Source organism: Myotis myotis, unplaced genomic scaffold, assembly GCF_014108235.1.
Source record: "Myotis myotis isolate mMyoMyo1 unplaced genomic scaffold, mMyoMyo1.p scaffold_m19_p_4, whole genome shotgun sequence".
NCBI lineage: Eukaryota > Metazoa > Chordata > Mammalia > Chiroptera > Vespertilionidae > Myotis > Myotis myotis.
Window position 1 is genome coordinate 73,661,703 of NW_023416346.1, and position 13,974 is coordinate 73,675,676.

At 35.7% G+C, this 13,974-nt stretch overlaps 1 protein-coding gene across 1 annotated transcript; it reads left to right on the plus strand.

Annotated features, from left to right (window-relative positions):
• Window positions 1-11,603: 11,603 nt before the first annotated feature.
• On the plus strand, window positions 11,604-12,071 carry LOC118653470 (ubiquitin-conjugating enzyme E2 D4-like). The gene has a single exon (XM_036304160.1). The coding sequence runs from the start codon at window positions 11,604-11,606 to the stop codon at window positions 12,069-12,071; it is 468 nt and encodes a 155-aa protein (XP_036160053.1).
• The last annotated feature ends 1,903 nt before the right edge of the window (window positions 12,072-13,974 follow it).

The following is a 13,974-nucleotide window of genomic DNA, read 5'->3' on the forward strand; positions in this document are numbered from 1 at the left end:
ATTAGTATTCTTTCATTTCAGCTTGAGGAACTCCTTTTGCCACTACTTGTGAAGCACATCTAGTGGTAATAAACTTTCTCTTTTATCTCAGAATATTTTTTTCTGGGGACATCTTTTTATCTCCTTGATGTTTGAATGACTGCTTTGCCAGGTAATATATCACCAATTGACTAGGAGGACTGGATAAGAGTGCAGCAGATGGCCTACTATGCAGGAGCTCATTCCAGAGAAAAGGATTCACATCAGTGGCACTCTGTTGTCCAATGAGTCTGCCCCTTGAGTGTGTTCCTCATTAAGGTTATTGGGAGGTGCTCCAGTGGGGGCTGAAGCTGTCCAGAAGGCACTTTGGCCCTGTTTCCTTCTGAAAAGTGCAGACTAATATCAGCCACCACCTGTGTCCACTCCGGGGCCACCACACAAAAGCTACAGGACAATTTGCAGATGATGCTACTTGTGTTGGTATTGGAGGTATCCTGTGGTGGCCAAGCTGAAAATTTAGGCCAGCTGCTGCTAGTGCCCAGCCTGGGGTCACTTAGCAAGATGTACACAGCACACCCAGGCCAGGTGCTGCTTTTTTGAGAGATTTTAGGACTAACTGCAGCATGAGCCCAAACAGGCCATATGTATGGGAAACTCACTGGAAACAGCTTGATGGGCCCGGAAGTTGAATGGGGCAGGATCTCTGGGAATCACTTGGGCTGGGAGAACCATGTTAGCCAGCTTGATGGAGACTTAGGTATGGCACCCGCTTGCCAGCATGGGGTGTGGGTGTGATGAGCAAAGGAACAATGGCATCTGTCAGCACTTTTGTCTGAGAGAAAGCTGCTCCTCCTGTGCTCACCCTAATGCCAGACAATTTAGTTTCTCCCTGTATGACTCTGGCACTTTTTGAGCTGCTTCCCCAGTGCTGGAAGTCAGAGTAAGTTCATGTGCAGGCCCTTTTAGAGAAACACCTGAAGTTCCAGTAGCCCTCCATCTCACTCAGCCATAATCTTTGATCATTTTTACAGACAGATGTTATAAAGATTATCTTCCCAGCACTGGAACTGTGGGCTCAGAGTCCTGGTGTGGGGCTTTTCATGGGGGACCTCCACACCTAAGATATTTTTCATGATTTTAACTACCACATGTGGGTATGAAACCAGCCTGTCCTACGTAGTTGCCCCTTCTATCAGTCACAATATGGCTTCTTCTTTATATGCTTAGCTATAGGACTTCTCTGTTCAGCTAGATTTCATGAGGCTCTGAATGATAGTTGTTCTGTTGATTAGTTGTAATTTTGATGTAGTTGTGGGAGGATAAAAGTACCACATTTACTTCTAAAGTTCACATGATTTGAGACATTTTGTTTTTACACATGTCAATTTTCCTCTTAGGACTGCTTTCACTGCATCCCATAAGTTTGGGTATTTGTATTGTCATGTGCCTTAAAGTATTTTCTATTTTTTTGTTAATTTAATGAAATAGCATTTTAAGAACATGTTTATATATTTTTAATTTTCCAGTTTTTCTTTAACTGTTTATTTCTAGTTTAATTCTAATGTGATAAGAAAAGATACTTTATATACTTTTAATAATTTCAAGTTTATTAAGCCTTATTATATGGCTTAATATATGATATATGTTGGAGAATGTTCAATGCGTAAATAGAAATTTATGTATTCTGTCAGTGTTTAGTGATGTGCTCTGCACATGTCTTTGAGAATAAATTGTTAAACAGTGTTTCCAAGTCCTGTATCCTCTTGTTGATCTTTTATCTGATTTTCTAAACATCATTAAATTTTGGGTATTGAGGTCTATTATTAATGCAGAAATCTCTCTATCTCCCTTTAATTTTGTTTCATTATTTTGTAAATGTGAATTTTGATGCATATGTGTTTATAATTGTTATATTTTCTTGGTGAAATGACTCCTTTATAATGTTCTTCCTTGTATTTTGTAATAGTTTGTCTTAAAGTTTATTTTGTTTAACAGTAGTATAGTCATTTATTTTAGGTCATCTACATATAAATTAATTAAGGATACAAAAACTCTTTTTTTTCATTTTGATATTTGTTTTCTTGGTCTTACAGCTCTTTTTTTTACCAAATTTTATCACTATTTCCTTTCTTTTCTTTTTTTAAAATTTGATTTTCTGTAATGACATGTCATCCTTCTCATCTCCTTTTGTTTATATTCCATAGATTTTTCTTTTTAGTTAGCATTGGGAATTAAATAAATCATTTTAACTTTGTGGTGATCTATCTTAAATTGATACCAATTTAACTTCAATCTAAAACCAGTTCTACTACTTTACAGCTAGCTTTCCCACTACTTTATGTAATAAATTATATCCCAGTATATTGTGGATCTGTTAACATAGATTAATAATTATTTTTATGCATCTATATTTTAATTATTTTAAGAAAAAGTTGAGCAAAAAACTAAATTACAATAACACTGTTTTCTTGTTTTGTTTTGGTTTTTTTTTTTGTGTGTGTGTGTGTTGTAATTGATTTCTGAAAAAGGGAGAAGGAGAGATAGAAACATCAATGATAAGAGAGAATCATTGATCAGCTGCCTCCTGCACTCCCTCTACTGGGGATCGAGTCTGCAACCCAGGCATGTGCCCTTGACCTGAATCAAACTGGAGATCCATCAGTCCGCAGGCTGACTCTCTATCCACTGAGCCAAACAAGCTAGAGCAAAATTGTTTTTAAATATCTATTTATGTAGTGATCTTTACCAGAAAACTATACATTTTCATATGGCTTTGAGTCATCATCTAGTGCTATCATTTCAACTTGACGTAATCACTAGCACTTCTAATAGGTCAGGTATAGTAGGAATGAACTCCCTCAGCATTTGTTTTTCTGGAAATGTCTTAAAATTTTTCTAATTCTAAAGGAAATGTTTGTCTGATATATAGTTTTTGGTAGACAATGTATTTTATTTTCCTTCAGCACTTTAAATGTATTATTCCACTACTTTCTGTAGTTCAACGTTTTTGCTGCGGTATTTGCAATTAGTCTTATTGTAATCTCTTTTAAGTGATAATATGCTTTTTTATTGCTGCCTTCAATAATATTTATTTGTCTATTCCTTTTGATATTTTAATTATAATTCTTCTTCTGAATTAATGGAAGAAACTAGTAATTGAGCCACTTCCTACTGACCACACCAGACCACACTGAGGAGGTAGTGTATCTAAATAAGTAAAAACACCACAAAATTTTCTATCATTTCAAATATATTTTTTCTTTATTATTTGCTTGATTGCTATAAATATTTATAGATATGCTATCTCATTGATATGTCATTCTTCCCTGATATATTTTGATACTCCATTGATAAGTATATGCACATTATTGATTTTTTTTTCTTTTTGAAAAATTATTATATTGCCATACTTCTGTTTATCCCTGTTAATTTTTCTAGACCTAAAGCATGACATTTTTATTGAACACACAAATATTTTTATTGGTATTTCCATGGTATCTTTTTCTCTATCCTTTCAATTTTAATTTATCTTTGTCCTTATATTTAAAATGAGTATCCTGTGTTCAATGAACTTAGTGAGAGCTTCAACAGTATAAGAAAGGACAGGGAAACCATAAAAAAGAAACAGTCAGAAATGGAGAATACGCTAACTGTAAAGAAGAAGAATTTACAGCAGAGAATCAACAGTATAGTAGCTGAGGCCAAGAATCATACCAGCAACTTGGAATATCAGGAAGAAGAAGAAAAAAGCCCTATTATTACATTAAAAATACAAAAATCCAAAACAATAAGGATAATCTGGGACAATTTCAAGTGTACCAACATTTGCATCATGGGGGTGCTGTAAGGAGAAAAGAGAAAGCAATAAATTGAAAACTATTTGAAAAAAATAATGACAGAAAACTTACCTCAGCTGATAAAGGATATAGACACACAAGTCCAGAAACTACAGAGTGTCAAACAAGATGAACCCAAAGAGGCCCATACTGAGACACATCATAATTAAAATGCAAAAGTTTAAATAGAGATAATCTTAACAGCAACAGGAGAAAAGCAGTTAGTTAGCTATAAAATAGTTCTCTTGAGACTATTAGCTTATTTCTCAACAGAAATTTTTCAGGTCACAAGGGATTGGCAATACACATTCAAAGTGATGAAAAATGAGGATGTACAACCAAGATTATTTTACCCAGCAAAGCTATAGTTTATAATCTAAGGACATATAAAAGGTCTCCCTTTTATCACTTAGTAAGTTATATAATGTCTAATCACTGGGGTGTACACCTGAAAATAATGAGGACATCTGTAATACTGACAAAAATAAAATAAAATAAATTAAAAAGAATCTAATGACATATTAAGAGCTTCCCAGAAAAAGAAAAAAACTAAAGGAGCTCATTGCCAGCAAACCAGTATTACATGAAATGTTAAAAAGTTTTTAAGAAGAAGAAGAAAAATGAGATAAAATATATGAACAATGAAACGGCAATAAATACATATATATCAATAATTGAATCTTAAATACAAATTAAATGAACAAGCAGACCAGAAACAGAGAACATTTTGTTGCCAGCTGGAAGTGAGGTTGAGTGAATGGATAAAAAAGGTAAAGGGATTAAGAAGTACAAATTGTTTGTTACAAAATAATCTTTGGGATATAAAGTACAGCCTAGGGAATATAGTCAATAATATTCAAATAACTATGTATGGTGTCATATGGGTGATATATTTATTGGGATGATCACTTAGTAAGTTATATAATGCCTAATCACTGTAGTGTACACCTGAAACTAATAATATTGTATGTAAACTATAATTGAAAAAATGTTTTTAATAATAAAGTGGGTATACTGTAGATGACCTATAGTTGGGTGTTATTTTTTTACCCATTTTAACAGTGTCTATCTTTTAATTGGTGTATTTAACAATTGATATTCAAAGTAATTATTATATAGTTGGAAAAAGATCTACCATATTTCTTACTTTTTTCTATCTATTGATCTTGTTCTTAGATTTTTTATCTTCATTATTATTGTGCCATCTTTGTTTTAACTGAGCATTTTATATTATTCCAGTTTCTCTCTACTTTAGGATATCAAATATATGTGTTTTTTTCTACATTTTGTAGTGGTTGTTATAGATTTGACAATATATATTTTCAACTAACATATGTCCACTTTCAAGTAACACTATATATATTCTTGGTTAATACAGGTGACATTTTTCTCTTTTTCCATTTTTTAATTTTTTTCAATTAAAGTTAGCATTCAATAGTATATTAGTTGTAGGTGTACAGCATAGTGGTGAAACATTTATATAATTTATGAAGTGATCCCTCCCATAAGACTAGTACCTACCTGGTAACATACATAGTTATTACAATAGTATTCACTATAGTTATGCACCATATATTCCCATGACTGTTTTATAACTGCCGTTTTGTACTTCTTAATTCCTTCACTTTTTTTTACCAAGTCACCCAACTCTCCTCCCATCTGGCAACCATCCATTTGTACTCTGTATCTATGAGTCTGTTTCTTTATTGTTTATTTTGTTTTTTAGATTTCATACATAAGTAAAATCATATGGTATTTGTATTTCTCTGATTTATTTAACATAATATCCTCTAGCTTCATTCATGGTGCTGCAAATGGTAAGATTTTATTCTTTTATAATGCCAATTAATATTTCATTGTGTATATGTATCACATCTTCTTTATCACTCGTCTAGTGGTAGACACATAGGCTGTTTTCATATCTTGGCCACTGTAAAAAATGCTTCAATGAATATAAGGATGTATATATGTTTTGAAATTAGTGTTTTAAATTTCTTCCAACAAATATCCAGAACTGGAATTGCTGGTTCATAAGTTCCATACTACCCAAAGCAATCTATATATTCAATGCAATCCCTATAAAAATACTAATGGAATTTTTTAGACAAATAACAAAATATCCTAAAATTTATTCAGAACTATAGAAGACCCTAAACAGCCACAAAAATCTTGATAAAGAAAAGAAATGGAGGCATCAGGCTACCTGATATAAAACTATACTACAAGGTTATAGCAGTTAAAACAGCATGGTACTGACATAAAACCAGATACAGATCAATGAAACAAAATAGAAAGCCCTGAAATATACCCACACCTATATGTTCAATTAATCTCTTACAAAAGAAACAAAAATATACAGTGGGGTAAAGACAGTTTATTTAATAAATGGTGCTGGAAAAACTGGACAGATACAGGCAAAAAATGAAACTAGACCATCTTCTTGCACCATATAAAAAAAATGGATTAAAGACTTAAATGTAAGACCAAAACCATAAAACTCCTATAAGAAAACATAGGCAGTAAACCCTCTGACATTGCTCTTAGTAATATTTTTTGGATCTATTTCTTCAAGCAAGAGATACAAAAGAAAAAGTAAGCAAATGATACTACATCAAACCAAAACTTTTCTGTACAGCAAAAAATGAAAGAAGATATTCACCAATGATACGTCTGATTAGGGGTTAATATACAAAATTTATAAAGAACTCATACAACACCAAGAAAAACAACAACCCAATTAAAAAAATGGTTAGACCTTGTCCTGACCGGTTTAACTCAGTGGCTAGAGCGTCAGCCTGCAGGCCGAAGGGTCCCTGGTTCAATTCCAGTCAAGGCCATGTACTTTGGTTGTGGGCATATCCCCAGTGGGGGGGCGTGTAGGAAGCAGCTGATCAATGTTCCTCTCATCGATGTTTCTAACTCTCTATCCTTCTCCCTTCCTCACTGTAAAAAATCAATAAAATATATTTTTAAAAAATGGTTAGACCTGAATAAACATTTCTCCAAAGAGGATATGCAGATGACCAATAGATATATGAAAAGATTCTCAACTCACTAATTGTCAGAGAAATGCAAATTGGAATCTCAATGAGATATCAGCTCACACCTGTCAGCATGACTATCATCAATAACTCAAACAAGTGTTGCCCAGGATGTGGAGGAAAAAACAAACAAACTCATGCACTTTTGGTGGGATTGCAAATTGGTGCAGCCACTACAGAAAATGGCATGGAGGTTCTTCAAAACCTTAAAAATAAATAGTGCAAGTAACTTGTTACAAAGTATTTCCAACTTCTCCCTCCCTTACCATGTAAAACTCTTTTTATTCGTTTTACTTTTACAGAAGCTTTAATTACTGAATATATTGTTACTATTATTTCTTTTAACAAATTAATCTGTTAGATCAATTAAGAATGAGAAAAATAGCCCTAACTGGTTTGGCTCAGTGGATAGAGTGTTGGCCTGAGGACTGAAAGGTCCCAGGTTCGATTCCGATCAAGGGCATGTACCTTGGTTGTGGGCACATCCCCAGTAGGAGGTGTGCAGGAGGCAGCTGATCCTTATTTCTCTCTCATTGATGTTTCTAACTCTCTATCCCTCTCCCTTCCTCTCTGTAAAAAATCAATAAAATATATTTTAAAAAAAGAATGAGAAAAATAAAGATTGTATTTTACCTTCATTTATACTTTCTGCGTCCTCTCCCTTTCTTTATGTAGATTCAAGTTTCTGACCTATATCATTATTCTACTCTGTGAAGAACTACTTTCAGATCTACTAATTAATTCCTCTCTCTCTTGAGAAAGTCTTTGTTTTTGTTGTTGTTGTTTTTTTTTTGTTTTGTTTTGTTTTTACTTTTGAATGATAATTTTCTGGATATAGAAATCTAGTGTGGTATTTCTTTTCTTCAACCTCTTAAACATTTAACTGCATTCTGTTCTGGTATGATGATATCTGAAGATATGTCCAGGTGTTTCTTTGTGAATAATGTTTTCCTTTCTCTGGCTTTTTTCAAGAGTTTATCTTTTTCTTTTATTTTTATTTTATTTTTTTACATTTTAAATATAGTATGTCTAGGTGTATACATTTTTCCCCCCTGGATGTTGTTTTCTAAACATCCTGAAATCCTCTGAAATTCTCATCTGTTATTTCTTCAATTATTTTTGTTTCTTTTTCATTTTCTGGTATTCCTATTATGTATATGTTTCACATTTTACAATTGTTCCATTGTTTTTGGATATTTTGTTCAATTTATTAAATTCTTTTTTCTCTTTGTTATTCAGTTTGGGAAATTTCCACTGACATATATTTAAGTTCAATAATTCTTTCCTGGCTGTGTCCAGTCTACTTATATTCTCATCCAAAGCATCCTTCATTTTTGTTATAGTGTTTTATTTCTATTTCTTTTTAATTATTTTTTTAGCGTTTCGATCTCTCTGCTTACATTAATCACCTATTCTTGCATGTTGTCCACTATTCCCATTAGAATCTCAGCATACTGAATCTAGTTGTTTCAAATTCCCTGATAATTTCAAAATCTGCTAAGTCTGATTCAGATGCTGTCTTTGTTTCCTTAGATTGTGTTTTGTTTTGTTTTGTTTTTCCTTATAGTGTGACATTTTTTGCTTAAAGCTGGACATGACACATTGGTCAAAAGAAACGGAAGTAAATAGGCTTTTAATGTGAATCTTTTCTTCTTCTTTTTTTTTTTAATCTCTCTAGGACTTGGGTCACGTTTACTGTTTGCTGACGCTCCAAGTATCAGAAGTTAAATTTCTGCCACGTCCTTGTTTTTGTTCACAGTGCTATTTTTGAATTTTTTAAAGAAACTGGCTCTCAAATAGAGTCTGAATCTTGTGCTTTATTCAGCTGTTAACTGTTGTTATTATATAGCGACCTTATTTATGTTATGGTAATGTGTGTCATAGTAGAGAAACATTCTGTAATTCTATGGGAAGTCTCATTCTTTCAGTAAGCCTATACCCTGTGTTTAACAGTCACAAGTTTTTCTCAGTTTTTCTGGACTTACATAAGATGGGAAAGCTAGAGGTTGCAGCATTGGTTATTTCCCTTCCAAAAGGTCAGTTTGGCTCTGGTAAAATAGTTCTCCCTGAGGACAGGCATTTGTTAAGGAGAAGAGAATACTATGCATTTTAAATGATTACTTATCCCCTTTGTCTGGTAGAAGCAAAAGGTGACTTTTTCTGACATTCACCTTGAGAATCTAGTAAGGGCTCCTTTATGTAAAACTCACAAATATTTTTTTCCCTTCTCCCAAAATTGGTCTTCCAAGAATTTATATGTCTCAAGCTAGTCCCTGCTAAATTTCCAGTAATTTTTAATTATTCTTTAAGTATTCCTATGAATTGTTGGCTCCATCAGAGGTGTTGGCTTCTCTGTGTTCACCCGTCTCTTCAGTTTTGGAGTCACTGGTTTCCCCATGACTTATTTTCTCTGACAGATTGACGAATTGTTAATATTTATTTTTGTGTGCTTTTTTTTTTATAGAGAAAAGAATGGATTTAATACAAAGATACTTTACTACAATTTGATAAAAATCATCTTCCCTCTACTTTCACAAATCACAACACAGAGACTTATTATAAACTAACGTAGGATAAGAGATTTACATTCATCAAAAAATAATATTCCAGCCAGAATCAGTTTGGCTTAGTGGATAGAGCGTCGGCCTGTGGACTCAAGGGTCCCGGGTTCGATTCCGGTCAAGGGCATGTACCTTGGTTGCAGGCACATCCCCAATGGGGGGCGTGCAGGAGGCAGCTGATTGATGTTTCTCTCTCATCGATGTTTCTGGCTCTCTATCCCTCTCCCTTCCTCTCTGTAAAAAATAAATAAAATATATTTAAAAAATAATAATATTCCAGCCTTTTTCATCATTAATACCTATTTGTAGCATCTATATGACTGGGATATCTGATCATAATCTTTGAATTACTACAGAGTGTGTTGAAAGTTAGAACCTGTTTTATTAAATTGAATCAAAGGTGTATTTTTCTATTTTTCTGATCCATTATAAAGACTTTAATGGTAGAATCTAGTAATAATAGGCTCTAGGAACATCTAAGAACTTTGAAGGAGACAAGCTGCACAGGTAAAATGGTAATTATTAAATACAGCACCCAATATTTATGGGAAAATCCTTTTATAAAGATTTTTTTAGATTTTGCTTTATCAATGGGTTTGTTTAATCCTAATGAATCATTGCATGAAAAGTTTATTTTTTTGTTGTAAGGATGAGAGGAAAGAATCCCTAGCTCTTTGTGTATTGGTGTAAGAACTGGAAGTCTGCCTATAGGTTTTTAATGAAAGCTGCACAATAATTAAAAGCAAATAAATATTTTGAAAGCTTCTTTGTAAATTCTAAATGAATGGTTCTATTCTATGTATATGCCTTGTTTTCTATAGATATGTAGATATATCATAATATTTTTATATTTGAAGATGCACATTTTTCTCCATATTCTCTTCTCTGTGAAATTAGAATGTAGTTTACAATCTGTTGCATAGTGCAATGTTGTTCTTGTCAGACAGAGAGTAGTTCTCAATGACTATGCAAGTATAAACTTGTTTAAAGCTGTTCATATTGTTGTCAATTTCACTGAATTATGGTTATTGTTGGTGTTTCACATTTTGAGTTTAACTGTCATTTCAGTTTTTTAAAAGATTACGATATGATAAAGCAATGAAAGAAAAAGTTGTGTACACTAAAAGGCTTGATAATTAGACATTGGTGTGTTTGGTAATGTTAAGCAAAAATACTTTTGTTGAATTGACTGAAATTCCGCATTTGCTTCCTAAGCAACAATCAAGATATGAAGAGTTGCAAAAGTACATGAGGATGTATTTATTGTTTTCTTACTGATATATGTTCAAAATAAAGACTAGAACTACCCTTAGGGTGTGGGTGTTAGTGTACAATTTGTTGTGGGAGGCCCTGTCTATAAAGGGCAATGATAGTGTAGCTTACTCTCAAGTGTATATGTATCCACAAAAAGAGAGAGAGCAAGCACAGGAGAGAGAGTGACAGGGAGAGTATAAAGACAGTGGGATACAAATGTTAGTAGCAGGGGAATCTGGTGAGTGAGGGGTGGACAGAATTCACTGAACTGCTCTAATATATTGGGGTAACTCTCAGCGGTGGGTGGAAGGTAGTGCCTGTGACCAACTTGCCAGGAAACAGCACAAGCACTGGGTAAGCCAGGCAGCCTGGGCTCCCTCCCATCTGCCACCCCTGCCCCCTTCAGCCTTTCCAGACTTCCCACCTTCTACTCCCCTCCATTCAGATCACCTCTTGACCCTTCCTCTTCCCCCCACCCCAACTCACTTGGTGATGTCATCAGCGTAACCCCTGTGACCTCATAGAGCAGATCCCCTACTGTCGCCAAGCAACCCAATGTGGACAGCAGTTAAGAGCAGCAGGGGCAGGCGGCCCTGTCACCTGGCGGTGGTGTGTAGGGGCACCACGGCCTCTGTGAGGCAGTCTCCAGGTCAGAACAGCCGGGAGCTGCTGGCAGAAGGGTAGTGGCAGCGGTGGTGGAGTCAGCTGCCTTGTGGAACACAGGTGTCCAGTAGCCCATGAGTCCAGCCAAGTTCCCATCTCTCCTTCCTCAGCCCTCCTCTCCACCACCTTCCCTGTCCCCTGTTACCTACCTCCACCTCAAAGTCCAGCCGTGGCTCACCTATTCCCGTGCCCTGTGGGTTGCCACTCCCCTTAACCGTGGTCTCCCCCACCTTATGCCTATCAGGAAGCCTCCCGACAAAGATCGGCCCATGGCGCTGTCTCTGGCCGAAAAGTGCCTCCAGAAGGAGTTCCTCCACCTTTCTCGGAACCCCCCAGAGCTGTGCTCCACAGGGCCCATCACAGAAAACCTGTTCAACTGGCAGGGAATTATACTGGGGCCCAGGGACAGCCCCAATCAGGGAGGAGTCTTCTTCCTTACCATCCAATTCCCATGGGAGTGCCCCTTCAAACCACCCAAGATCCAATTTAAAACCCGAATTTGCCATCCGAACATAAACCATAATGGGTGCGTCTGTCTGGACATCCTTAATGCTGAGTGGTCTTCCGCACACACAGTTTCCAAAGTATTGCTCTCACTCAGCACCATTTTATGTCATCCCAATCCACACAATATTCTCGGTCCAGAAATTGGGAAGATTTACATATATGATAGGCCAAAGTATGAGTTCATGGCTCAAGTATGGACGAAGACGTATGTCATGCAATTTAACAATTAATAATACAATCACCTTAATAAAACAATAAGTTCAGGTGATTGTGTTTTGACTGCTATCTATGAAGAAACGTTTCCCCATTCTTTTGGGCACAAGTTGTACACCCTCCCCATCAGGGTGTGTGTGGAAGGGGTGGAGGGAGGCATGGGGTGGGAAGACAAGGGGGTGGGGCAAGGTTGGGGGGATGGGTGAGTGTGAGACAGACCAGTTTTTTAAAATATATTTTTATTGATTTCAGAGAGTGGGAGAGAGAGATAGAAACATCGGTGATAAGAGAGAGTCATCGATTTGCTGCTTCCTGCATGTCCCCCATGGGTTGGGGATCTAGCCCACAACCAGGCCATGTGCCCTGCCCAGGAATTGAACCGTGACCTCCTGGTTCATAGGTTGACCTCAACCACTGAGCCACCCTGGCCCAGAAAGACCGATGTGTTGTAATCTTCATTTTACTAAAAGCTTTCCTTACTGATTTAGGACTAGGAAAGCAAACACAAGAGGTGGTGTATTTAGAATAAGGATAGCAGTTCCACCAGTTAGTAGAATAATTTTTAAGTGGTAGTCCTTTAGAACTGACAATATTGAGGAAAAACTTGATGAAGATTACAAAAGTGAATAAGTATCAAATTATACTTCAAAACCACTGTAATCAAAACAGACTGGTACATGCACAAGAACAGGCATATAGATAAATAGAAAATTGGACAGGTACATGCACAAAAATTAAACTAACCACTAACTTACCCCATACACAAGAATAAACTCAAAATCGATAAAAGGCTTAAATGTAAGTCATGGAACCATAAAAAATACTACAAGAAGCCATAGGAATAAAAATTTCAGACATCTCTCAGAAAAATATTTTTACCAAGAGAAAAAAAGCAAAAAGCAAAAAAAAAAAAAAAATAGCCAAATGGGACTATGTCAAAGTGAAAAACTTCTGCACAGCAAAAACAAACAAAAACCCACAGATCATCAACAAAATGAAAAGGGAACCCACTGTTTGCGAGGGCATATTTGCCAGTGATACATCTGATAAGGAGTTAATTTCCAAAACATTCAAAGAACTCACCGCAACACCAGAAAGACAACCAATCCAATTAAAAATGGACAAAGGGCCCTAACCGGTTTGGCTCAATGGATAGAGCATCGGCCTGTGGACTCAAGGGTCCCAGGTTCGATTCCAGTCAAGGGCATGTACCTTGGCTGCGGGCACATCCCCAGTAGGGAGTGTGCAGGAGGCAGCTGATCTATGTTTCTCTCTCATAGATGTTTCTAACTCTCTATCCCTTTCCCTTCCTCTCTGTAAAAAATCAATAAAATATATTTAAAAAAAATAAAAATAAAAATGGACAAAGGACATAAATAGACACTTCTCCAAAGAGGATATGCAGATGGACAAGAGACACATGAAAAAATCCTCAAAGTCAATAATCCTTAGAGACATACAAAGTAAAACTTCAATGAGATATCAACTTACACCTGCCAGAATGGGTACGATGGACAAATCAATAAACAAGGGTTGGAAAGACTGTAGAGAAAGGGGAGCCCTAATACACTGTTGGTGGGAATGTAGACTGGTGTAGCCATTGTGGAATACAGTATGGGGTTTCCTCAAAAAAAAATGGAACTCCTATTTGATCCAGTGATCCTACTTCTAGGAATATATCCTAAGGAACCTGAAACACCAATCAGAAAGGATATATGTAGCGCTATTTACAATAGCTAAGGTCTGGAAACAGTCCAAGTGCCCATCAGTAGATGAGTGGATAAAAAAGCTATGGTACATTTACACCATAGAATACTATGCAGCAGTAAAAAAGAAGGATCTCTTACCCTTTGAAACAGCATGGAGTGATCTAGAGAGTATTATGCTAAGTGAAATAAGTCAGTCAGAGAAAGACAAGTA

Coding starts and splice junctions, on each gene's coding strand:
- LOC118653470 (XM_036304160.1), top strand. CDS start 11,604: ATGGCGCTGTCTCTGGCCGAAAAGTGCCTCCAGAAGGAGTTCCTCCAC.